At 51.8% G+C, this 22,085-nt stretch overlaps 2 protein-coding genes across 6 annotated transcripts; one reads left to right on the top strand and one right to left on the bottom strand.

Annotated features, from left to right (window-relative positions):
• The first annotated feature begins 368 nt into the window (after positions 1-368).
• Tmem143 (transmembrane protein 143) lies at positions 369-16,686 on the top strand. 5 transcript variants are annotated; one of them, XM_055613546.1, is made up of 8 exons: positions 369-426; positions 746-977; positions 2,224-2,328; positions 9,092-9,286; positions 10,282-10,412; positions 11,296-11,575; positions 15,065-15,254; positions 16,219-16,686. In XM_055613546.1, exons 1-8 carry the CDS (start codon positions 404-406, stop codon positions 16,293-16,295), a joined length of 1,233 nt encoding a protein of 410 aa, XP_055469521.1. In that variant the 5' UTR covers positions 369-403; the 3' UTR covers positions 16,296-16,686. The 5 variants fall into 5 exon arrangements, with proteins under 5 accessions (XP_055469521.1, XP_055469520.1, XP_055469518.1 ...); XM_055613545.1 differs by having other exon boundaries at positions 16,139-16,686; XM_055613543.1 differs by having other exon boundaries at positions 15,645-16,225.
• A 598-nt stretch (positions 16,687-17,284) lies between these two features.
• On the bottom strand, positions 17,285-20,517 carry Emp3 (epithelial membrane protein 3). The gene is made up of 5 exons (XM_055613578.1): positions 20,423-20,517; positions 19,460-19,575; positions 19,097-19,199; positions 18,478-18,618; positions 17,285-17,493 (listed from the first exon to the last, which is right to left on the bottom strand). The coding sequence occupies exons 2-5, from the start codon at positions 19,535-19,537 to the stop codon at positions 17,324-17,326; spliced, it is 492 nt and encodes a 163-aa protein (XP_055469553.1). The 5' UTR covers positions 19,538-19,575; positions 20,423-20,517; the 3' UTR covers positions 17,285-17,323.
• Between the last annotated feature and the right edge of the window lie 1,568 nt (positions 20,518-22,085).

Here is a 22,085-nt window from a genome sequence, read left to right as displayed (position 1 = left end):
TTTTGGTTCCTATTTTTCCCGCCTTTTCTGTTCTCTACAGATGATTGGCTGCAGCCAAGTCCCGCCCCTTTCTCGTCCACCTACCCGAGCTGAGTAGCGAAGGGGCGTGGCCACAGCGGACGTTGGGCGGGTCGCCGTTGGCCAGGCGCGCGCCAGGGCCCGGCCCAGCCCCCAGCCTCCGAACTTGTCTCCCCCGCCCCGCCCCTTCCCTTTGAAATAGTGACGCTTCTTTGGCGCATGCGCGTCACAGAAAAATCCAGACTAGCGGTAAAGCATGCGCAGTCGAGACAGCGCTGGAGGAAAAAAAAAAAAGGTTTCAAAGGCTTTGAGCATGCGTATTACTGCTTGCTGAAGCCAACCCTCTGGGCCCGGGACCTCTTCGTGCACATGCGCAGAAGGCTCAATGACAGTCGCGCGCTGGCTAAGGTGAGGGGAGGGTGGGCGATTGCATGGCCCAGGGAGGGCGGCACAGCACCCACTATTACTTTTCCTAGTTTTCCAACGCTCCTGAGATTCACTTCGTTGTCTAAGCTCCGCAGAAACCATCTGCACCGCTATAGGGTCCCTGGGCCTGCAAGATACTCCAAAGTAGGCCCCTGACCCTAGTCTGGCACCCACCTAAATGTGCAGTGTGGAACGGATAAGAGGGAGGGAAACTGGCTAGGGACTGTCCCTGAAGGGAGGGGCTGTGGAGGTACTACCTCCTACTGACCTTTGTCACCCCTCTTCATTTGCTTATGTTTAGGCTCTGGGAAAAGGGGCTGGTCATGTTGCATGTGACCTGGGGGTCCAAGGTCCGAGTATGGTCCTTGGTGCCTGCTCTTCTCGGGACTCCCCGGGCTCTGTCAACCCTGGCGGACAGGATGGGGGTGTACCGCAAGATGTGGAACCCCAAGGAGCCCCGCGACTGGGCCCAGCAGTACCGCGAGCGCTTCATTCCATTCTCCAAAGAGCAGCTGCTCCGCCTCCTGATTCAGGTACTGCCCATCAGTGGTCAGTCCCCAGAGCCTGGAGACTACAATTTCCGGCTGATCTAGCAACTGCACCATTGTGTCTCTATCGAGGGCTGCTCTAGCGCCTCCTGGGAGTTGTAGTTCGTGGTCTCTTTAGCATTCCTAGTGGATACAAGAAAGTTGGAAAGCACGAAAGAGCTCCAAGATGAGATACCTAATGGATTCCCGACCCGGGCTTTTTCTGGGGCCTTGAACAGGCACTCTGGGACATGAGGTGTTTCCCTTGAAACAGATATAACTACCATCCTCATCATTACTTTCTACTACATAATAAAAGTGTACCTGCAAAGCCGTAATCATAATTATTATCATCACACTTTGAGCTCTTACTCTGTGGCACTGTGCTACATATTTGTAATGTACAGAACCATCTGAACAACCTAGTAAGAAAGAGATCACATCATCCAATTTTACAGGTGTAAAAGCAAAGTGAGCCAATGCTTGCTGGATTCCAAGAGTGAGACCCTTACCTTACCGCTGATGGATTCCAGATGGCTCTCAGCCCACCATCCCTGTCAGACCTCCCACCGTTGACGACCACTCATTAATGCAGCAGTTGTTTATTGAACACCTGCTGTGTATCCCAAGTTCTGTGCTAGACTTTATATACCCATGCATTCTTGTCATCACAGTGCCATCAAAATTTCCCTTAGGATGGGGGGGTGACTTAGCGGTTGAGGGCATTTGTTACTCTTGCAGAGGACCCAGGAACTGTTTCTAGCACCCACATAGTAGCTCACAACATCCATAGCTCTAGTTCCAAGGGATACAGTGCCCTCTTCTTACCACTGCTGGCACTAGGCACACATTGGGCACATACATGCAGTCAAAACACACACATGCAATAAATAAAAATTTCTCTGGAGTCAGTAGGGCCCATCATGACACTCAGAAATGACTTCACTGAGCCTCAGTTTTCCCCTTTGAAAAACTGGGGTTCTGATTCCTTCAACCCTGTCCCTTCTCTGGGGGAGGATGTTCTGTCAAGAAAGAACACCTGCCATACAGCACACGTTCTGTGGCAGAGCCAGTGCCAAGCCTTGAAGCCTTCTGCTTTCCCTGTGCCATGCTGGGTCACACATTTGGCTAAATCACCTTTAAATACAAATTTAAAAGCCCAGAATTCCCAGCTTGTATGTGGGTTGCCATGAAAGGTTTCCTCTGGAGGAAGAAGAAAGAGGCCTAACTGGGTTTTCTTTCTGGGTGGCAGGAGTTCCACTCCAGCCCAGCAGAGAGAGCGGCTGTGGAGGCCTTCTCAGCTCATGTGGACTTCTGTACCCTGTTTCACTACCATCACATCTTGGCCAGGCTGCAGGTGAGGACAGTCATTCAGCCTCTTCATGCATGTTTGCCCAGTGTCTGTTTCATACGTAGTGACTGACACCTGCTTGGAGCCTGGCTCTCTTTTAAGTTCTGAGGACTCGGCTGTGACCAGGATAGATGTAGCCTCGTGGAGCTGGCATTTTGGCTGGGGAGACAGGAAATAAAATGAATGTAAAACACGATGTCAGGTTGAGGGATCTGCAGGGAGAAGGGACTGAGATGTCCCCAGACTCACAGAGACCCACCCTGTCTGCCTCCTGTGTGCCAGGATGTGCCTGGAGGAAGTTAGCTATGTGAGCAGAGGGTGACTGAACGCCTTGGGTCTGCAGTGAAAGAAGCTTTGGAAGCGTCACGATGACACTGACACTGTCAAGGGAATTAGTGTTTCTGACTAGGATACTGGGGCAGAAATGCTGTTGGCTGGGCATTGTACACACTGGTGTTTATCCTCAGTGACATCAGGCTTGAAGCCTGAGCTCAGAGTGTCCATGATCTGGGATCTAATGAGGATTGCTTGCTTATTCAGCCCTTTTGCTCTCAGCATTGTCCTCACATGTGGGAGGGTTGAGCAAGAGCTCTGTGCTTTCTTTTAAGGATTTTGACTCCCATGAGGGCTCTTTCCCCCTGTAAGTCTAACTTGTTAAAGTCACATCTTGGCATGGAGGCTGACCTTTTACTCTTGCCCTTCTACAGATTAGACAGAAACTGAGTGGTCCAAGCATAGCCATGGCTTACAGTGGCAGTGAAGACCACCCGAAATAGTTAGGGCCGCAGGTCAACCATGAAGGATATTCCTAGATTAGGGTTTCTTCTTACCAGCTGGTGAGGGGCTGAACGTTCTTGAGGTGTATAAAGTGGGAACCCACAGAGTGCTGAGCTGACCTCACGCTCTGTCCTCAGATGGCCCTCCCTGCCTTGCCTTGAACAATACAACAGCTCTTCCGAGCCCAGTGTGCGTCCTGTGTCCAGCGGCAGCCCTGTCTGCTGCTGCCAGCCCCATTTGTGCAGACAAAAAGCTGGGCTCAGGGAGAGTCTGGCAATGTTCAAGGTTACAGGGGTCACAACTGCAGGCTCAGTCCCAGGCCTCCTCACCTGCCTCCATGTTCTGTCATTGGCATATGTTGCTTCTGCAGGTAGAGTTCTTTTTTGGTTTTGTTCAAAATAGTTTGCTATGTAAAAGTTACTCTCCTTCCCTCCCTTTCTCCTTTCCTTCCTTCCTTTGAAATGGGGTCTCACTGTGTCGCCCTGGTTGGCCTGGACCTCTCAAGATAGACTGGGTTGGTCTTGAGCTCACAGAGATCTGCCTGCCTGCCTGCCTCTGCCTCCTGAATGCTGTTATTAAAGGCATGTGCCCTCATGCCGGGCCCTGCTATGTACAATTTCAAATACTTAGAGATGCAGAAAGAATACAAGCACACCCCTGTCGGTGGGGCAGATGTCATGGTCATGTGCTAGGCGGTGGAGGTGTCTTAGGCTGCCGCTGTGTACACTCCCTCACCCCCAAAACCAAAGATGGTTCTGCCCATGGGAGCAGGACCTATGGTCAGTGTGAGCAGGTGCCCTCTGGTGGCCTATTAGTAGAAAGTAGGGTAAAGGCATTCTGGAGTTCTCCAAGCACGGGCTCGCTCAGTCATTGGTCCTGTGCCCTAGGCTGCTTAGATAATCCCCAGAACACAGTTGGTGAGGGGAAGCTTGCTGCTGGAGATGCTGCTGACTTTGGGTTCTGTGTTGCTGGCTGTGTTCTCAGATCAGGTCCAGACATGGTTAAAGCCTGGGTCTACTCAGGAGATAGTGCCTCCAGGACTGGTTTGTGCTGGGTGGGACATGGGCCAATAAGAAGGGTTCAGAACAACCCAGGCTTTGGCCTGCTCCCTGAGGCAGGGGAGATGGTGAGTGGGCAGCATTTGGGCCCCACTGGGGAGCAGCCTGAAACTGCATGGAGAACTGGGTCAGCTCTGGACTGCACAAACCTAGGACTCAAGTCCTAGGGCAACTACCAGCCAGCCATTGTCCTTCATCCTCTAGCAACTCAGGCATCACTGAGCCTTTAGAATAGGCCTGAGCTGCCCTAGGGATCTGAATGTGACGGGTGGGGACAGGCAAGAGCTGGAGACACTTGTGAGTGGACAGGGCCCGGCATGATGGTCTGTGTGGACAGTACTGCTGTGGCTCCCACAGAGGTCAATGTGCAGATTCTGAAAAGCTGCCTTCTGCACCACCTTGGCAAGACTCACTGTTGCAGCAGCTGACCTCATCTGGGTTTGTTTTTGTTTCTTGGGTTTTTTTTAGAGACAGGGTTTCTCTGTGTAGCCTTGGCTGTCCTGGACTCACTTTGTAGACCAGGCTGGTCTCAAACTCACAGAGATCTGCCTGCCTCTGCCTCCCAGAGTGCTGGGATTGCACTGGAGCACAACTGTGCCTGGCTACCCTCCTGTGGCTTTTAGATTTAAACTGCAGGGACTAGGTCTGATAGTGAACTCCTGTAATCCCAGAGTTGTGAGGTGGAGGGTCAGGAGTTCAGGGTCAGACTTGGCTGCGTAAACCTGCAGCAAAAAAACAAAGAAGACGAATGGCTCAGTTTACAAGAGTGCTTGCCACCAAGCATGGTGACCTGATCCCTGGACCCTACATGGTGGATGGATAACCAGCTTCTCCAAGTTATCCTGTGACTTCCACACATATGTCACAGCATGCACACACAAACACACACATACAACTCTAATATACTAAATTATATATTTACATAATATAATAATATATATAATCTATTCATACATATAATATATAACATAATATATAATAGGTTATAATATATAATAGATGAAATATGATTTATATTATATAATATAAAATGGTAGATAACACAATTATATAATATTTAATAATATACATAGTTATATAATTTATTATAACATAATGATATGTCATAATGTACAATATATTATATTTGTATATATAATATACAATATTATAGTTGTATATTAGAATATATAATTATAAAACATATAATAAATTGTACATAATATATTATATATTATCTACATATAATAATTTAAAAATATACACATACAGGCTGGAGAGACGGCTCAATAGTGTAGAGCGTGTGCTGCTTTCCAGAGGACCTCTAGGCCCCTAGCACTCACATCAGGGCCTCAGAACCACCTGTAACTGTAGCCCCTGGGACTCAGTACCCCCCTTGGCCTCCACAGTAAACTGCACTATGTGTACATAGCCTTACACAGACACATGAATAATTAAAAATAAGTCTTTAAAACAATCTTGCAATAAAACAAAACATGCTGTCTGTTCCTCAGCAGCTCCCATTTGGGTGCTGAGATGATCAGCAGGTAAAAGTTCTGGCCATGCAGGCCTGCTGACCTCAGTTCCAGCCCCAGGACTCATGGGAAGGTGGAAAGAGAATCAACTCCGCAAAGGTGTCCTCTGACCTCTGCATGTGTGACCCTCCATCACATACAGACACACTAATATTTCATAGAAGTTTTGTAGGCCCTTGATCCTGCTCCCCGAGGGCAATGGGAGCCTTGGCAGGGCTTTGTTTATTTGTTTATTGAAGTGTGGTCTCACGATAGCCCAGGCTGGCCTCGGATCCACAGGTGTACAGTCCTCCTGCCCCCCAAACACTAAAGGGCTTTGGTAAGTAATTGGCAGATCAGGGTGTGTCTGTACAGCAGTTTTTACATCTGTAAGTAAGGACCACAGTGGTCCTATTCTCATAGACTGGGAATGTGCTTCAAGCATGACAGAAAAATACGCAGGGTTTTCACTCACTTTTTCCATCCTTTGTTGAGCTCTCTCGGCGCTGAGCAGAGAATGTGCTGGCTGCAAGGCCCATGGGACTTGAGGCTGTCAGTAAGGTCTTGAGCATCCAAAGGGGAGGCCTTTGGGCACCAGGCGGGCATGTGGTACACACACATACATGCATGCAAAACACTCACACACATAAAACAAATCTTGAAAAATTAAAACAAACAAGCAGAAACAAATAGGAAGCTTGTGGTGATCCATCTGCATTGCTGGTAGGAACAGTGAACTGGGAAAAGCATCCATCTGTGCTGGGACTGCAGACACAGGAGGAGTGGTAAGGCAGGGGGAAGAGTGAGGGGGAGAGAAGGGAGAAAATGGGGAGGGGAGCACCAGGCCATGTACCTTGTCTAGGTGTCTAGCTTGGAGTTCTCAGAGGAAAACCCGGCTGGTGGCAGTGTGTAAAGGGCACAGCCCTCCCCTCATCCCCAGACTTGAAGGCTCCAGCTTCAGTCCCAGCCGTGCAATCTTTCAAGGTCATTCAAGGGCATCTTGGGCATCTGTGGGTGTGGTCTGTGGCTGACTTTGCTTGAGCTCTGCCCTGGTCCCAGCAGCTCCCTGCTCACTGGCACTGGGCGTCTAGCCCCTCCTAGCAGCATTTTCTCAGGCTGTTCCATGGAATACCCTCCACTGTCTTGTGGTACCTACCTTGTGTCCCTCAATGGTAAACTGGGTTCCATTTCCCTCCAAGGCATGTCACAGTGTCTGGGACAAATTACACATCATACTGGGAACAGACAGATTGGGAGCTGGGGTTCTTCCTGCTCCTTCCCTCCCTGCCAGACTTGGGGGTGGTTGTCAGTATAGAACTACGGGGGGCTAGGACAGCTTTTGAGGGGCTCTTAAGGTCCTGAAAAGATTCACGCTTCATTCCAAATTCAGTGGAAGGCTTTGGAAATGCTTTGTGGGTTAGTTTTTAAGTAGGGGAGTCAGGCAGGTAAGTGGAAGATGAAGGTGTGAGTGGAGGTGGCTCAGGAGTGAGATGGGGGGGCTGTGAACTCAGGGGTTGAGTATAGGCGATGTTTGGAATCTGCAGGTGGAATATCTTGGAAGGGAAGGACTGACAGGCTGGTATGAGAAGCCATAGATACTGACTGGAAATACCTAAGGACCCTGGAACCAGGTAGGACATCTTGGGGAGCAGGTTTGGAGAGGAAATGAAGAGTGGTTACTTGGATGAAATGTTGGAGCCATAGTGATTGATGTGAGACCATGATGGAGTGTTGTCAGCGCACAGTTGCACACACTGATCCTCCACCAGGGTTAGAGGCCCTGGAGCACGCAGTTCCTTCCATGTGCTGTCCCTCTGTCCTCTGTCTAAGCTGCTGGATCTGTCTATTTTACCTTCTCTGTAAACATTTTTGTTGCCATCCCAGGACCCAGGATCTTACACATACAAGTGCTCTACCTGCTGAGCTAAGGTCCAAACCCTCAGTAGGGGATGTAGGCTGTATTGCTGAACTTCATCAGGAGCCCTATTCATTTGTTCGTTCGTTCATTCATTCATTCACTTTGAGACAGGATGTTTCTAAATCACACATGCTGGTTTTGAGCTTTCGGTCTTGTTTCTGTTTCTTTGGAAGATGAGAGGACAGACCTGTGCCGTCAGGTCCAGAACGCTTTATCTTCTGTTTTTGTTGTTGGTTTTTGTTTTTTCCTCTATCTTCTTGAATGGTGAGGTAAGTCCTGTATAGCTACGGACAGGACACAGGGGAGACCTTGGGAAAGACATTGACTTTCCTCACTGTCTTAGAGGTAGGTACTATAGCACATTGTTCTGGGCTATTTGAGGGAGGCACAAGATGCTGGGAGCTCTGTTGGGGTTCCTGAGACAGACAGGGCAGAAGCAGAAGCTCGGGACTGCAGGATGAGACCTTCTGCAGGCTTGGAGCCGTGAGCTGTGTGTGTGGCCTCTGATGGTCTGGTGCCTGGTCCTGGGACAAAGTCTCAGAGGAAACGGTCCCCCGTGGGAAGGGATTGGAGCCATGCAGGCAGCAACTTTCATCTGATCACTTTCGCACTCAGACATGCTCCGGCTGGGCCTGGGCTGCTGCTGGGAGGACAGGGTCTTACCTAGCCTAGCCTGGTCTCAAACTTGTGATCTCCTGAGAGCCACCATGCCCAGTCAAACCTTTGCCTCCCTGCCCTCTTCTTTAAGGATTCCCTGGCCTAAGGACGTGAGGCCCACTGTCCTAGTCTACGGGAGGTTTTAAAGCACTCCTGGCTCAGCAGACCTGGCGTGGTCTGAGGCCTGCACTGCAGTAGAAGTACAAGTTCAGGGGTTGCCACCTCCTCTCAGTCCCTGCTTAACCTGCCTCCTAGCGCCCTGACCTGGAGGGGTGCATATTAGTCTCCACCAGGCCCTCTGTTCTGCAGCTGCCTTGCAGGGGAGGCTGCTGCTCAGCAAAGGCTCCAGAAGGACGCTGACATTGTCTGCATGAGGTTTTGATATTTTCTTCTTTTTTTTTTAATCTTTTAAAAAATTACCTTTATGTGCATTGGTGTTTTGCCTGCCTGTATGTCTGTGTGAAGGTGTCAGATCTTGGAGTTACAGACAGCTGTGAGCTGCCATGTAGGTGCTGTAATTTGAACATGGAGCCTTTGGAAGAGCAGCCAGTGCTCTCAAGCACTGAGCCATCTCTCCAGCCCCATCTTTTTCTTTTTGAATCAGGGTCTTGTTATGTTGCCCTGGCTAACCTGGAACGTTTTATGTGGACCAGGCTGGGCTTTTAACTCATAGAGAGCCACCTGGCTATGCCTCCCAGGTGCTGGGATTACAGGTGTGTGCCACTACAACCAGCTGCTGTGTGTGTAGCAGGCAACAGGGCCATGTGGAGGAGAGTACAGAAGACTGAGTTCTGGGCTTCCCCAGGCCTCAGGGGCTCACATCCCCTTGTTGTGACCTCTCTGTGTTTCCTACCATCTCTCCTCAGGCCTTGTATGACCCCATCAACCCTGACAGAGAGACCCTGGACCAGCCATCCCTTACTGACCCCCAGCGCCTGTCCAGTGAGAAGGACGTGCTCCAGGCTCTGGAGCCCCTGCTGGCCCAGGCCAACTTTTCTCCACTCTCTGAAGATGCTTTGGCCTATGCACTTGTTGTCCATCATCCTCAGGATGAGGTCCAGGTACTTGTCCCCAGAGGAGCCGTATTTGCTGGTGAGAGGAACCCCCACACCAGGCATTTCAGTGCCCTTTGTCAGAAAAGGGTCTTCAGATGAGGGTCTTAGGACCAGGAACACCAGGTGCTGCCGCCTGACAGGATCCTGTGATAAACAATATAAAACTCATCCCATGGGGCTGGAGAGATGGTGTGTGGTTGAGAACACTTGCTGCTGTTTCTAGCAACCACATGGCTACTTATAATGTCTGTAATTGCAGTTCCAGGAGCCCCAGTCCCCTTTTCTGGCTTTTACAGGTGGGTGGCAGGCCTACACACACAGCTCACTTACAAACAGAAAGACCAAACACCTATACACATAAAAGTAAAAACAAAATCTAGAGGCTGGGTGTGGTATCACACACCTTTAATCCAAGCACCGGAGGTAGAGGCAGGAGGATCTCTGTGAGCTCAAGGCCAGCCTGGTCTACTGAGTGAGTGCAGGACAGCCAGGACTACATAGTGAGACCCTTTCCCAATATCCCCTGAAATTCTTTTTTGTCTCTAGAAAATCCACCAAAAAATAACAAAAAACCTCGTCCATTCTCTCTCTTCCTTAAAGTCAACAAAATTATGAATCTTCCAGCTCCATGTCTTAGTGGACTTTAGGATGTTTTTCCTAGACACATCCTGTCATATTTTTCGATCTGGCCTGCCAGTGGTGGCAAGGCATAAGACCATATCTTATCTGTGTAGTTGCTTCATAAATGGAGACTCTTAAAACCAGAGCTACCTTAAGTTCTAAGAAGATTCCTGTGTGCAGGCCCAGCCTAGAGGCTGTAGTGCTGTGCAGTGTGGTCCTGCAGTGGCCACCACGAGCGACCATGAGTGACTGCCTACCTACACTGCATGATCAGCAACAAAAGGCAGGGTCCATTTCTGGCTAGGACACATATTCTGGCACCCTGACCATAACACCTGGCTCATGTTCAGCTACCTCTGCTTCCTTTCTCCCCTTGGCAGGTGACAATAAATTTGGATCAGTATATCTACATGCAGTTCTGGGCTCTGGGCCAGAGAGTTGGGCAGATGCCCCACATGTCCAGTGTGGGTTCCAAGCGCGGCTTCTTCCGAAAGTTGCCCCCTGTGGAGAGGTGAGCAGGCCCTTGTTCCTCAGTCGCAGCAAGAAGGAGCAAGGTTTGAGTTGAGAGGGCACAGATAGGTCAGGGTTTGCCTTTTCCATCTTGGGACCCTGGAAGGAGCCCTGAAATGGGAGGTACAGAGTGTCCAAATGCAGCTTTTCCTTCCCAAGAAAAAGCAAGAGCTACTGTTTCCAGAAAAAAAAGGGGAGGATCAGTCACCGCCATTTCCAAAGGAGGAAAATTGATAATCGGAGAGGAAGGCCACATCCTCAAGTGGCACAACCATGTTTCTGATTAACAGCTGACAGGTCCATTAATAGGAATATTTATAAGACCACGTGACTTACTTCCAACTCCTTGTGATTAAGTAGCTTTGAAAAAGGCCATGCAGCATGGGAATGTGTAGTTTCAGGTGTGTTTTAGTTTAGTCCTGGAGGTTTCTGGAGAGCCACTGATTGAAACCCTGAAGTTAGCTTTAATACAGGAGGAGGAATGCTTCAACAGCAGGATAAATTATCCAGTGAGACACAGAGCAAGCAGGCAAAAACCAAAAGCTTTTGAGACATGGTCTTACTTATGTTGCTTTGGCTGTCCTGGAACTCATTACATAGACCAGGCTGGCCTTAGACTCACAAAGAGCCACCTGCCTCTGCCTCATGAGTGCTAGAATCAAGGTGTGTGCCACCAGGCTTTTTATATGGAATATCACTAGAAAGTGGGTTGCAAAGTTTTAGGGTGGGTCTTCCAACCTCAAAACTCCAGTCAAAAAAATTCCCCATAGGAGCTTGGGCTTTAGTCAATTCCAGATGTGGTCAAGGTGCCAACCAAGAGAAGCCATCACAAGGTGAGAGGGCTCTGGTCCCCCTGTGCTCACATCCTTCTTTCGGGCCTTCAGGAGATATTTCAAGCGGGTGGTGTTGGCAGCCCGGACGAAGCGGGGACACCTGGTTCTGAAGAGCTTCAAGGATACCCCACTGGAGGGCTTAGAGCAGCTGCTGCCGGAGCTGAAGGTGCGCACGCCCTTGCTACAGCGTGCCCTGCTCAACCTGATGCTGGTGGTCTCGGGAGTTGTGTTCTTCGTCAATGTGGGCATGGTGGTGCTGTCTGACCTCAAGATGGCTACCTCCCTACTACTACTGCTCTTTGCTGCCTTCATGGGCCTGAGGGCCTCCAAGGTGAGCACCCTTGGCTGCCTAGACTTCCCAGCCAGCCCCCTGTACGTTTAGTGCTTCACACATTGTTTCTGGTACATGGTGCCCTTATACCCTCCTTACGTCATTTATCAGCACTCTTTACCCCAGGCAGAGTTCCAGTTTCTTCATCTGCAAAGTGGAGTTCCACTGGAGCACTGGCATGTTAAAGAATAGAGCAAAGTTATATACTTTACAGTTTGACTGACTGGACATGAATATTACTGAAGCCGGCCTTTGCTAGTTTGTGGGTTCCTAGCTCTCTTTTCCACCCTTCTCTACATTAACCCCCTAACACTGGATAGGAGAGGGGAAAATGGTAGAGGGAAAAGGGGGCGACGTTATTATTAGATTACTTCCTGCTGATTGGGGACATCCAGTTCCTTAGGGGGAGTTTGATCTTCGCAGTCCGGGTATCTAATTTCTTCTTCTCCTTGTTTCGTCTTTGTGCATGTACTTGACAAACAGCAGCCAACAGCGTCCAGTCACCAATCAGCCAACTGCAATCCCGCCTCTCGCTTATATATCCTCTGAAAAGTTTCTGGAATTCCAGATGTCACAAACTCTCAGAAACTATCTGCAGAGGCAAAACCTACTAGACACTACTAATTTGCCTACTAGACACTAGGCAAATTACAGTCACCTGCTGTGAAGCAGCCTCATATCCCCACACCCGGGATTGAAACAAAGACATATTCTTATAATTCTGTGTTTTTTAAAGAAACTGAATTTCTCACCAATATGACTCTACGGTTCTCTTTAAGTAAGTTGCTTAACTTCTCTGAACCTCAGCTACTACACTGCACAATGCCGGGAGGCCCTGATGTAGGGGGGTGGACAGAGATTAAATGAGTCAATGTGAGCCTGGCCACAGTACAGGAAGTACCATGTGAGGGCACAGTTGTGGGATGATGGTTACCAGGGGGGACTCTCTGTTCCCTAAGCTTCCTTCTTGGAGTGCTGTTATGATCAAGGAGAGAGCCAGCTCCAGCCTCAAAGGATGGCTTCAGAAACTTGGGGCTGGGCCAGAAGTTGTATATCTAATAAGCTCCTTGTCTGAGCTTTGCATGATGCTCAGGGCCTCCTCAGACCACTGTTGCTCAACAGCTAGGATTGAGGGTCAAGAGGGCAGGTGGGCCTGACACCCAAATGTGTTCTCTTGGTCCTTGCATGTCCTATTGGCAAGATGGCTGAGCGTGGCCTTTTTCAGTTCTTGTGTGGTCTCACTACCCCAGGACTACAGCCTGCCATGAGCTGTGTGTGCTAGCTAGCTCGTCATTCACTTGCTAGCTCATTAGTCCTCAGGCTGCTTTCAGCAGTCTTGACAGGCTCTCTCTCAGGAAGATGTGTGATAAAGCCTACAAGTAATGGCCAGGCCACAGTGGCCACAAGGGAGAGCAGAAACCCAGGGCCAGCACAAGGGGTTTAAACAAGGCCCAGGGTCGCCAGGGTGGCCCATGCCTGCACTTCTTCTGGATGCTGTCAGGGTAGCAGGGAGCCACAGGTTAACAGCAGGGAGGAGCTGCCATGCACAGGCATAGTGGAGGGCAGGACTGAGAGCAGGAGTCTAGAGGGTGCTCCGGCACTCTGGGAAGGGGGCACTGTCCAAGGTGAGCCCTCCTTCCACTCCTCAGTGGCCCCAGAGGGCTGCAGAGCCGACAGGAGTGGAAGGGCTCTGTTTATCCAGTTACCCATTTATTCATATTCCAGCTGCCACCCAGCCCTGACTTCCCACTGGGCTCACTCCCAGCCATTCACATCCCTAAGTATTCATTCCTTCTGTGCCTCAGTGTCCCTGGGTCTGTCGTACCACAGGTCCCTCTCCTGGTCCTTTCCTGTCTACCTGTGTCAAGCCACACACTCTCCGGCCAGCTGGGCCTGGAGCAGTGGTTCTCACTGGCTGCTGCAGCCAACATCTCCCATATCTGCTCTTTTGGGGGCCATGGCGCCTGCCTTGTTCCCAGCCTCCAGGTGGCTCCTACAGCTTATTCCTAACTCCACCCACCCTGCCTTCTCACTGCCTGGTGGGGTCTCTGTTTAGCTTGCCTTGTGGTTGGTTACAGTCCTTCGCCACCACTGTCCCACCCCACCCCCGTTTCTGCTGTTTGTGTGTTTGTGACATCTAGCTCCCTCTCCTGCTACCCCAGATTCTGCCTTTGCACTAGTGCTGTCCTGTCTGACTGATTCTCTGTCCCTGGGCTGGCCGCCCTGTGCAGTCCTGATCCTTGCCCAGTGGCTCTTAGCTTCCTGAGAGCTTCCTGGATTGCTTAGCTGGGATGGGTCTCTGGACACCCTACCATAGCCTGCTTTTCTGTGCAGAGCAGGCCAGGGGCAGCCTGGAGGCTGTGGAGCTGGAGCCGGGCAACTAAGGATTCCTATGGACATGGGTGGGGTGGCATGGGTTCAGGAGCCTGAGGATTCGTCCACTCTCTGGACAGCCTTGAGAATGAGGCAGTGTTTTCTGAGAACACACTGTGGGGTGTTGCTCATTTGAAGACCCAGGATCTGAGGTAATGGGGGTGGGAGGCAACCTGGGCAGGAAGGAGTGTTTGCTCTGTGGGCTGCACTAGGGATGTTTGTTTGTTTGTGTTTTTTGTTTTTGTTTTGAGACAGGGTTTCTCTGTGTAGTCTTGGCTGTCCTGGACTCATTTTGTAGACCAGTCTGGCTTTGAACTGACAGAGATCCACTTACCTCTGTTTTCCGAGTGCTGGGATTAAAGGTGTGTGCTACCATACTTGACTTCATGGTGTGGGCTTTTAAGAAGGTTCTGCCACCGAGCCATGGTGTGAGGGCCCCAGCTGTGTCAGTTCAGGCTGAATTCTTGGCATCATGGGTGGGCAGGCAGCTTTGTCCTCAGGCTGTCCATCATGTGTACTGACTTCCTGGGCCCTAGCAGCATCAACCTTGTATACATACAGCAGCTCTAGGCCACTTTCACTCAAGGGCTTGAAGATGGCAGGGGCAACACAGGACTACCTTGAGCTCAAGTATCCTGGCTAAAAGTGGGCTTGTAGTGTGTGAGGGCTGGGCTGCACTCAGTGCCCTTTACCTGTAGTTTTCTTCACAGTGCAGTAGCTTAAGCTCTTCTTTTTCAATTATGGAAAGGTTCAAATAGATACAGAAATAGGGTAACCTGTACCCAGTGTCCACTTTACAACAATCTGATTGCATCACAACACCCTTGTCTCTTTGTAATGGGTTACTATAAAGCAAATTAGACACGTCATCTGGGGATACGGAAGAATACTTGGTAAAGATGTATTGGGCTTGGAATTTCCTAGGCTAAAGCTCATGTTTTAAATCTTTGCACAAACCCACCCACTCACATGTGGCCAGATAGCAAAGCAGTGGGGCACTGGCAAAGGGAGTGCACTTGAGCCTAAACCCAGCCCCAGAGCTGAGCTCAGGAAGCCAGGCTGCCCTTTGCTCCTTAGTGGCCCTGTACCAGTGTCTTCAAGCCTGCATTCTCACAGGTGTTTGGGCAGCGTCGCAGTGCCCGGGCGCTGGAGCTGGCACACATGCTGTACTACCGAAGTACATCCAACAACTCAGAACTGCTCAGTGCCCTGGCACTGCGTGCACAGGAGGAACACATCAAGGAAGCCCTGCTGGCTTACAGCTTCCTAGCCCGCCGGCCAGGGGCCCCCCAAGGCCTACAGGAAGGTAAGCCCTCCCTGTCTCCTAGGTCCTTCCTGCTGTTGCTCAGCCTCCCCTGTTACCTCCCAGGCCCTCCCTGCTGTCCCCCAGGCCAACCTTTCGGTTCCCAGGCCCTCCTTACTATTCCCCAAGCCATCTCTTCTGTACCAAGGTCCTCCTGCTATTCCCTATGACAATGTGCTATCCCCCAGGCCCTCCCTTCTGTCCCCAGGTCCTACCTTCTCTCTCCCAGGTCCTCCCTTCTGTCCCGCATGTCCTGCTTACTGTCCCCAGGCCCTTCCTTCTGTCCTCCAGGCCCTCCCTTCTGTCCCCAGACTCCCCGCACTGCTGTCTCCCATGTCAATCCTGCTCTCCCTAGGCCCTCCCTGCTGTTCCTCAGGCTCAGGTTTCCTCTAGGTCCAGCTTGGACACAGTCTATCCCTGCAGAGACCTCCAGGTGGTTGCAGTCTGAAGTGGAAAGCTGGCTTCTGGCCCAGTCAGGCTGTGATGTGGCCTTCAATGGACCTCGGGCCCTGGCCCATCTTCAAGCCCTGACCCCCACCTTCGGGTTGTTCCCACCACCTGAGTTGCCACAACTGGACCAGCTGGTCCTAGGGACTCCAGAGGCCCCACAGGCTGCGCCAGGCAGTAGCTATCCCTCACCCTGACCTCTTACTGCCATGCCCTGCACTGGTGGGGTGCCAGGCTCTGCCTCCTCCACAGCAAGCTGTCAGTCGTGGCAACTGCATCTCCTTCCTGGTTGTTGACAGGCCATGATTTCTGCTAGGCCATTGGTTTTGCTATGCTATAGACTTAAGAGTAGCCAATCAGGGCCACTGGCAGTTGCTAGGCAGCCTATTGAGGTCAGCCTATCAAAGCCTTTTATTTCAGTTTGTTATTTTATTTCTCAGCCCCGCCCCTGACGGGAGCCTCCCCAGAACCGGTGGAGGGGTGGGGCTTGGGGTGGCTCGACACAGCTGCTGGATTGCAGCTGCCAGCGTTTGCCACATTGAGACCGGCCAGCCTGTGAAAGCTGCACCCGGAGGCTCTGCTTCAGCATCTGTTTAGCCTGCACAGGAACTGCTGCCACAAGCATCCGGGCGGGGCCCACTGCAACCCTCGAGCTGTTTGGCCCTGACACACAAGCGGGTGATAGACACTGGGCAATTCAGCCGTGGGCAGCCAATCAGAATTTCTGGAGGGACCTCCTCCTCTTCCATGTGAGATGAGCCATCTGTTCTGCAGCTGATCCTTTCTGCATGAAGGCACTGGGCTGGGAACTTCCTGCCCCAAAGAAGTTCTGCAGGATTCCACCCCAAGATCACTCTAGCTCAGGCCTCAGCAGGGTCCTAGGCCTGCCCTACCTTGCCGCAGAAACCACTTCAGCCTGGTTCTCCTAACTTGTGCAATATTTATCCTCCCTAACCCTCCTTCAGAGGAATAAATCATGTGTAATAAATTGGTGTGGCTGCAGGTGAAGGGGATGGTCAGAAGCCCAGAAAAAGGGTGTGGCTGGATCCCGGACTGGCCTCTTAGAGGCACTGAGACCTGAGGAGAGCTTTACTGCAAGAGTCTGGTTCTCAGCCAGAAAGACAGGGTGCAGGCTGTCCAGTGAGTGCATCATGGCACACTGCCAGAAAGTAGGTACCTGTAAAATCCAGCCGGTACCGCCTGCCTGAGAGTAGAGGAGGGTGTCAAACTGGCTGTAGAGGTGGCCTTTGTTGTGGGGGGCAGGTTCTAGAAAGGAGAGGAGATGGGTTTGCAATAGGAAACTCTGCCAGTGGTCAGTCGGAGAGAAGGGATGAAAGAGATCAACTCAAAACAGCCTGGGTTCCTGAGAGAGGGATGCTGCAGAGCCTGGAGCAGGGAGAGTGGACTGAGACTGTGTTCTCATGAGGTCTTCAGGGAGGGAGGGCATGCATCCTGATCTTCCCAAGCTTCCCTGGGGAAGCTGGCTCCATGCAGGGCCCCAGGGTGTTGAGCCTGGGAGGTGAGCTCTGGATGAGACTAAAGGGGGCATGTGTTGTTATGGAAGGAGGAAGGGAGCCGAGTCAGGCTCGTGGTTAAATGGATTTATTTTCTAGGGGACAGAGTGCTCATTCACGTTTCCGCAGGTGGATGTAGACAATGCCGCTGACCAGGGCGAGTGGGAAAGCCACCCAGGCCAGGGCAAAGCAGTATCCGAAGCTGCCCCCTCGCGGGTGCTTCGCCAGGATCTCCTCAGCATGGATGGCATAAATCAGTGCCCCTGAGAACACAGCTGCACCTGCAGATCCGTGAACACAGCAGCGTGGGCTGGGTGCGGAGGCTGAAGCCTTCCCCAGGTTCTCGGCAGTCTCCCCGAACCACACAGGCACCCAGCTGCTACAGAGTAGCTGTGGGCACCTTGCTTCACCTCTGCTCCCTAAGGCCAGCACAGCTATCCACCTGTGGAAGCTTTTTTTTTGGGGGGGGGGGGAGGGTCATGAGCCAAACATGCAGACATGAGTAAGTAAAATGAGGGGGGTTCTCTGGGAACCCAGGAAGATGGTTTCCGAAACTACCATGATTAACTCAGCCCTTTGCAACCTGGAGCCAAAAATTTATAAAACAAAACCAACCAACCAAACAAAAGAGCTGTGCTTCTAGGTCTCGTTGACCTCTTCATTCCCCTCATCCCTTCAAACCTCAATTTATTTGACCTTTTTAAAAAAGTGGAACATGACCTGATTTGCCCAACCCTACACTTTCAGTTAGAGTGCAGAGACAAGAGGATGGAAATTTCAAGGCCAGCTAGGATGATTTAGTGACACCCAGTTTCCAACTAAGAAAATAAAAAGGGGGTTGAGAGCACATGCCTAGAACCCACCAGTGTGGAGCAGGGCACATGCCCCAGAGAGGACAGTTTGTCTAGCATGCCACAGACCCTGGGGTACATCCCCAATACTGGGCAAAGAGAGAAAACAAACTTCCGAAAAGGTAAGCAGGAAGCAGCAGATGGCTGCTAGGACTCACAACATTCCTTTTGTGGATCCTTTAGCTGCCTCCATCCCTGGAACCCAAATCATTCACCAAAACCTACTTCTCAAGCACTGCATCACCAAAGTCCAGAGATAAGCACAGAGCCTCTGAGAACTAAAACTCCACTAGCCCACGGGTCACACAGGCTGACCTTGGGGAGGGCTGGGACCCTGGAGATGGTTTACTTTGTGAGCCTTTAGTGCTGTATCTACTCCTTGCCGACATTCCCCAAGCTTGAGGACATGCTTACTTGTGCAGAGCTGGCATAGGCCGGTGGCATAGAAGAGCCCTCCTCTTCTCATGGTGTAGAGTTGGAACATGAAGAGGATGAAGGACAGGCAGCAGAGGATGAGGGAGAGCACCATGAGCACCTGCACTGCCTTCAGCCAGCCTACAGAGGGAGACACGGATGTGGTCACAGTACTCCCCTCTCTGTCCCACTGGCTAGTCTCTACCCACTCCAGGCTCAGCCAGGCAAGCTTCAGGGGTGCGCGTGTTACAAGGGTCACCAGGCAAACACCTCTGGTGAACTGCATCCTCACCCTCACTTGCTGCCACTTAGAATTTTGGAGGGAGGCAACTCCATCTTTTTAGAGCTCTGGCCCTTTCCTACTCTGCCCCAGTTCAATCAATGGCTCCATTTCCTTACAACTTTGAAAAGTCTTAGCTTCTCAGAATTTATGAAGCTTTCTCCCCATTCCTTAAGCTGTAGTATGTCATCTCCACCTATTCTGGATCCACTGGAACACAAGCAGTGGCCTTTCCATCCAAGCTGCCTCTGCCAGCCCAGATGCTCACTGCCTCGGCTAGATCCCAACCCGAGCCCTCAACTGTTTGGGGCCTTCCACTGCCCTCAGCTCTATGCTCACCATTCTCACTGACGTTGCCGCAGGCCCACGTTTTGGTGGTGGTGTTCCATGTGCAGTCATACCACAGGTTCAGGGACTCCTTCTCTGGGAGAATCCACCAGGACTGGGAGGGACGGAGACCAGGGAGGGTGAGGAGAGGAGGACGACAGAAGACGTCAGGGAGAGTTGGGATAGAGGCACCTGGAAGGTGGACTGATGGCCAAAAGGGTGGGCGCGACTAGGGGAAGGGATTGGCCCAGAGGAAGAAGTAGGGAGGTAGGAGTAGAGAGGTGGGGCAGGGAGGGAGGGAGGGAGGCAGAGGTGGGAGGTGGAGCCTTAGAGATGGGCTAGGCTGAGGCTCACGGTGAGCCGGAACCTCCTTACCTTGTCCAGGGTAGCCACGAAAAGCAAGATGAGAATGAGGATGTGAAGGGCAGAGACCACCAAGAGGAGGAGTGACATGACTGCCAGATGCCCGGCTCAGAGCAGGAGAGGCAAGCCTGCAAAGGGCGGGAGCACTCAGTCCTGGGGAAGAGGGCTGGGGTCTGGCCTTCTAAGTCAGAGGAAGGCTGGGGGATCTCTAGAGTCTGAGGGAGGATGGCGTGGGAAGTCTCCTGGGTGTGAAGGAGACAGGGAATAGGCTAGGCAGTTCCTCCCTGGGGAGGAGAAGGGTAAGCCGGCGACTCCTGTGCCCCTGGAGGGGGCTAGGGAATGCCCTAGATGGACATTTGGGAGACGAATGAGCAGGATTGACATGTTGGAGCATCTTCAGTTCCCTGCTTTAAGTTGACACCCCTTTCCGACCCATGAGGAGCAGGAATTGCCCCAGGACAGGCACCCTTGACTCACTCTCTTCTCCTGGGGTGAGTCATGAGTGACTCATCCCCCTCCCTCCAGCACCAGGGAGATGCCAGCCCCTGAGTGAGTCTCTGTGGTCCTTACCCCACCCTACTGTGGACCCAAGGCCCTGGACACTTGGGGAGATGGATTAGAAGGGGGGAGGGGGAGGACTGAGTGGAAAGACCACTCCCTACCACCCTTCAGTGCCCAGAGAACTCAGCCAGCCCTGGGAGCCCTCCTGTACCCCATAATCTCAGGAGAGCGCAGAAACTCCCAGGGCGAAGCTACAGCACAGTTTTCATGGTGGGCTCTGTTGGGACCACAAGTCCTACAGATGGCCCTACCCCTTCCTGTATCCCCACCACAAAGGCTGAAAGATCACTTCTTCAGTTATTAGTGTCCTCGGGAGCTGAGAGTGAAGGGTCTCTTCCTGCCTGGAGTGCCCCTCCCATGGTGCCCTGCTGCCAGTAAATAAAGTCCCGCCTGAATAACGGATTGAAAACTTACGGAGAGTCGAAGAAGAAGTCAGAGTTGGAGTCTGTCCTCCTTTGGGCCTCTTGCCCCGCCCTTCTGCTCCCTCCTTCCACTCTGAGGCCCCCGCCTCCCTCACGGCCTTCCTCCCACCCCTTATTACCCACCCGTCTCCCTCTCCTTTCCCCCTCCCTCCCTTTCTCTCTCTCCTCTGGTGGTTTTCTGCTTCTCTCAACTCTCAATATATACCAAGCCTTTTATATCCACTTTGGCCTCGCCCAGCTGAGGTCTGCAGTCAGGGGAGGGCACAAGCTCTTGGTTCCCTATCCTCTGCTTACCCAGTCACACAGTAGGCACATTCTGGTACCTCCTTTTGGGGCTCAGAGAAGAAATCTTTGGGGTCCTGGGATGGGTCACATTACCTCCTTGGATGGATGCCTGCCTTCTTTGATGCGGTTTGGGGCAGGCATGTGATATAGGTCACACTTTGAGCTGACTCTGAGGTGGGGTGAAGAGCATCAATCTACGGAGCAGGATATAGCCTTGAAGAATGCCAGTGTTGCCATCCCCAGTTATATGACGGGGATACATTTTTTTTCACTTCCCTGGGCCTCGGTTTGCCAGTCTGTGGAGTGGGTACAATATACTGTCAGTTAAGAAAACTGAGTGATGACGCCATTGGGTGGGTTGGTGCGAGGTGAAACAGTGTAATCCTTGAAAGCCTCTTGGAGGAAGTGATATTTGCCCTGACTCATTTGGACACTAGGGAGAAAAAAAGACGGCCCAGGTCCTGAGAAGACACTCTTGTTTGCAGAGCAGAAGGAAGGGCCAGTGTGGCTGAAGCACAGAGCCTAAGGTCTGGGGACCAGGAACATCAGAGGATTGGGCTGGAAATCCATGGAGGAATCTGGCGTGTGCTGTACGCGCCTTGAGGCCGTTAGGAGTCTCACAGCGCCATAGTCCCAGGGTTGGAGTACGAGCAGCCACGGCTTGTTCTCAGGACACTGAGTTAAGGCATGTGGTGCTGGCTGATATCTGCATCCCTTGGCAGGGGACCAAGTCCTGTTTCTGATGAAGCAAAGGCTAGGGGCCTGAATGATGGGATATGTGGGCGTCTGGAGCTGGGTGATTGATGGCCTAGGCCTCCAGCGGGAAGGCCTAGCAAGACTGGTGATGGAGAGCCCAAGAGCAGGGTAGCTCTGCTGACTCTGGAGCCTGTGTGATCCTAGGCAAGTTACAAACGACTTCTTCGTGCTTTCTCCATCTGTAAAGGAGGGGTCGTGCAGGGATAGCAGAGGTCTAGGGCAGTACTTACGGCAGGCATTGGGGCCTCGAGTGGAGTCAGGATGCTCGAGTGATTGGAGAAAGAGCAAAGACTTGAGTCCAGTGAGACCCAAAGCTAAAGTCTGGAACCCTAAATGAGGGTGGCTGCAGGAGGGGTCAGAAACTTGGGGAAGTCTAACTGTGATCCTCGGAGAAGCAGACAGTGGGTCACTGGGGACAAAACTGGGCTTGGGATGGAGTCGTGTGCTCCTCTGGGACACAGGGACAGGAGGCTCCATTCCAGCCTCCTCCTGGGAGGAGTGTTGGAGCCAGGAGCAAGGAAGATGCTAACGGGCAGAGGAAGCCAGCCTGGAACAGCTTCAACACTCCTTGAAAAAGTTGAAACAGTTTGGTACTTGGGGTGCCTAAGGGAGGC

Source organism: Psammomys obesus, unplaced genomic scaffold (assembly GCF_907164565.1).
Source record: "Psammomys obesus unplaced genomic scaffold, mPsaObe1.curated_primary_1811, whole genome shotgun sequence".
Classification (NCBI taxonomy): Eukaryota; Metazoa; Chordata; class Mammalia; order Rodentia; family Muridae; genus Psammomys; species Psammomys obesus.
The sequence above is the reverse complement of the archived record's forward strand: the minus strand, read 5'-3'. Positions and strand labels throughout refer to the sequence as shown.

Coding starts and splice junctions, on each gene's coding strand:
- Tmem143 (XM_055613543.1), top strand. CDS start 404: ATGACAGTCGCGCGCTGGCTAAG. Junction 427..745: donor ACAGTCGCGCGCTGGCTAAG/GTGAGGGGAGGG, acceptor GCTTATGTTTAG/GCTCTGGGAAAAGGGGCTGG. Junction 15,255..15,644: donor CCCCCAAGGCCTACAGGAAG/GTAAGCCCTCCC, acceptor GGTTTCCTCTAG/GTCCAGCTTGGACACAGTCT.
- Emp3 (XM_055613578.1), bottom strand. CDS start 19,537: ATGTCACTCCTCCTCTTGGTGGTCTCTGCCCTTCACATCCTCATTCTC. Junction 19,200..19,459: donor TCGTGGCTACCCTGGACAAG/GTAAGGAGGTTC, acceptor CGTCCCTCCCAG/TCCTGGTGGATTCTCCCAGA. Junction 17,494..18,477: donor CCTATGCCAGCTCTGCACAA/GTAAGCATGTCC, acceptor ACGGATCTGCAG/GTGCAGCTGTGTTCTCAGGG.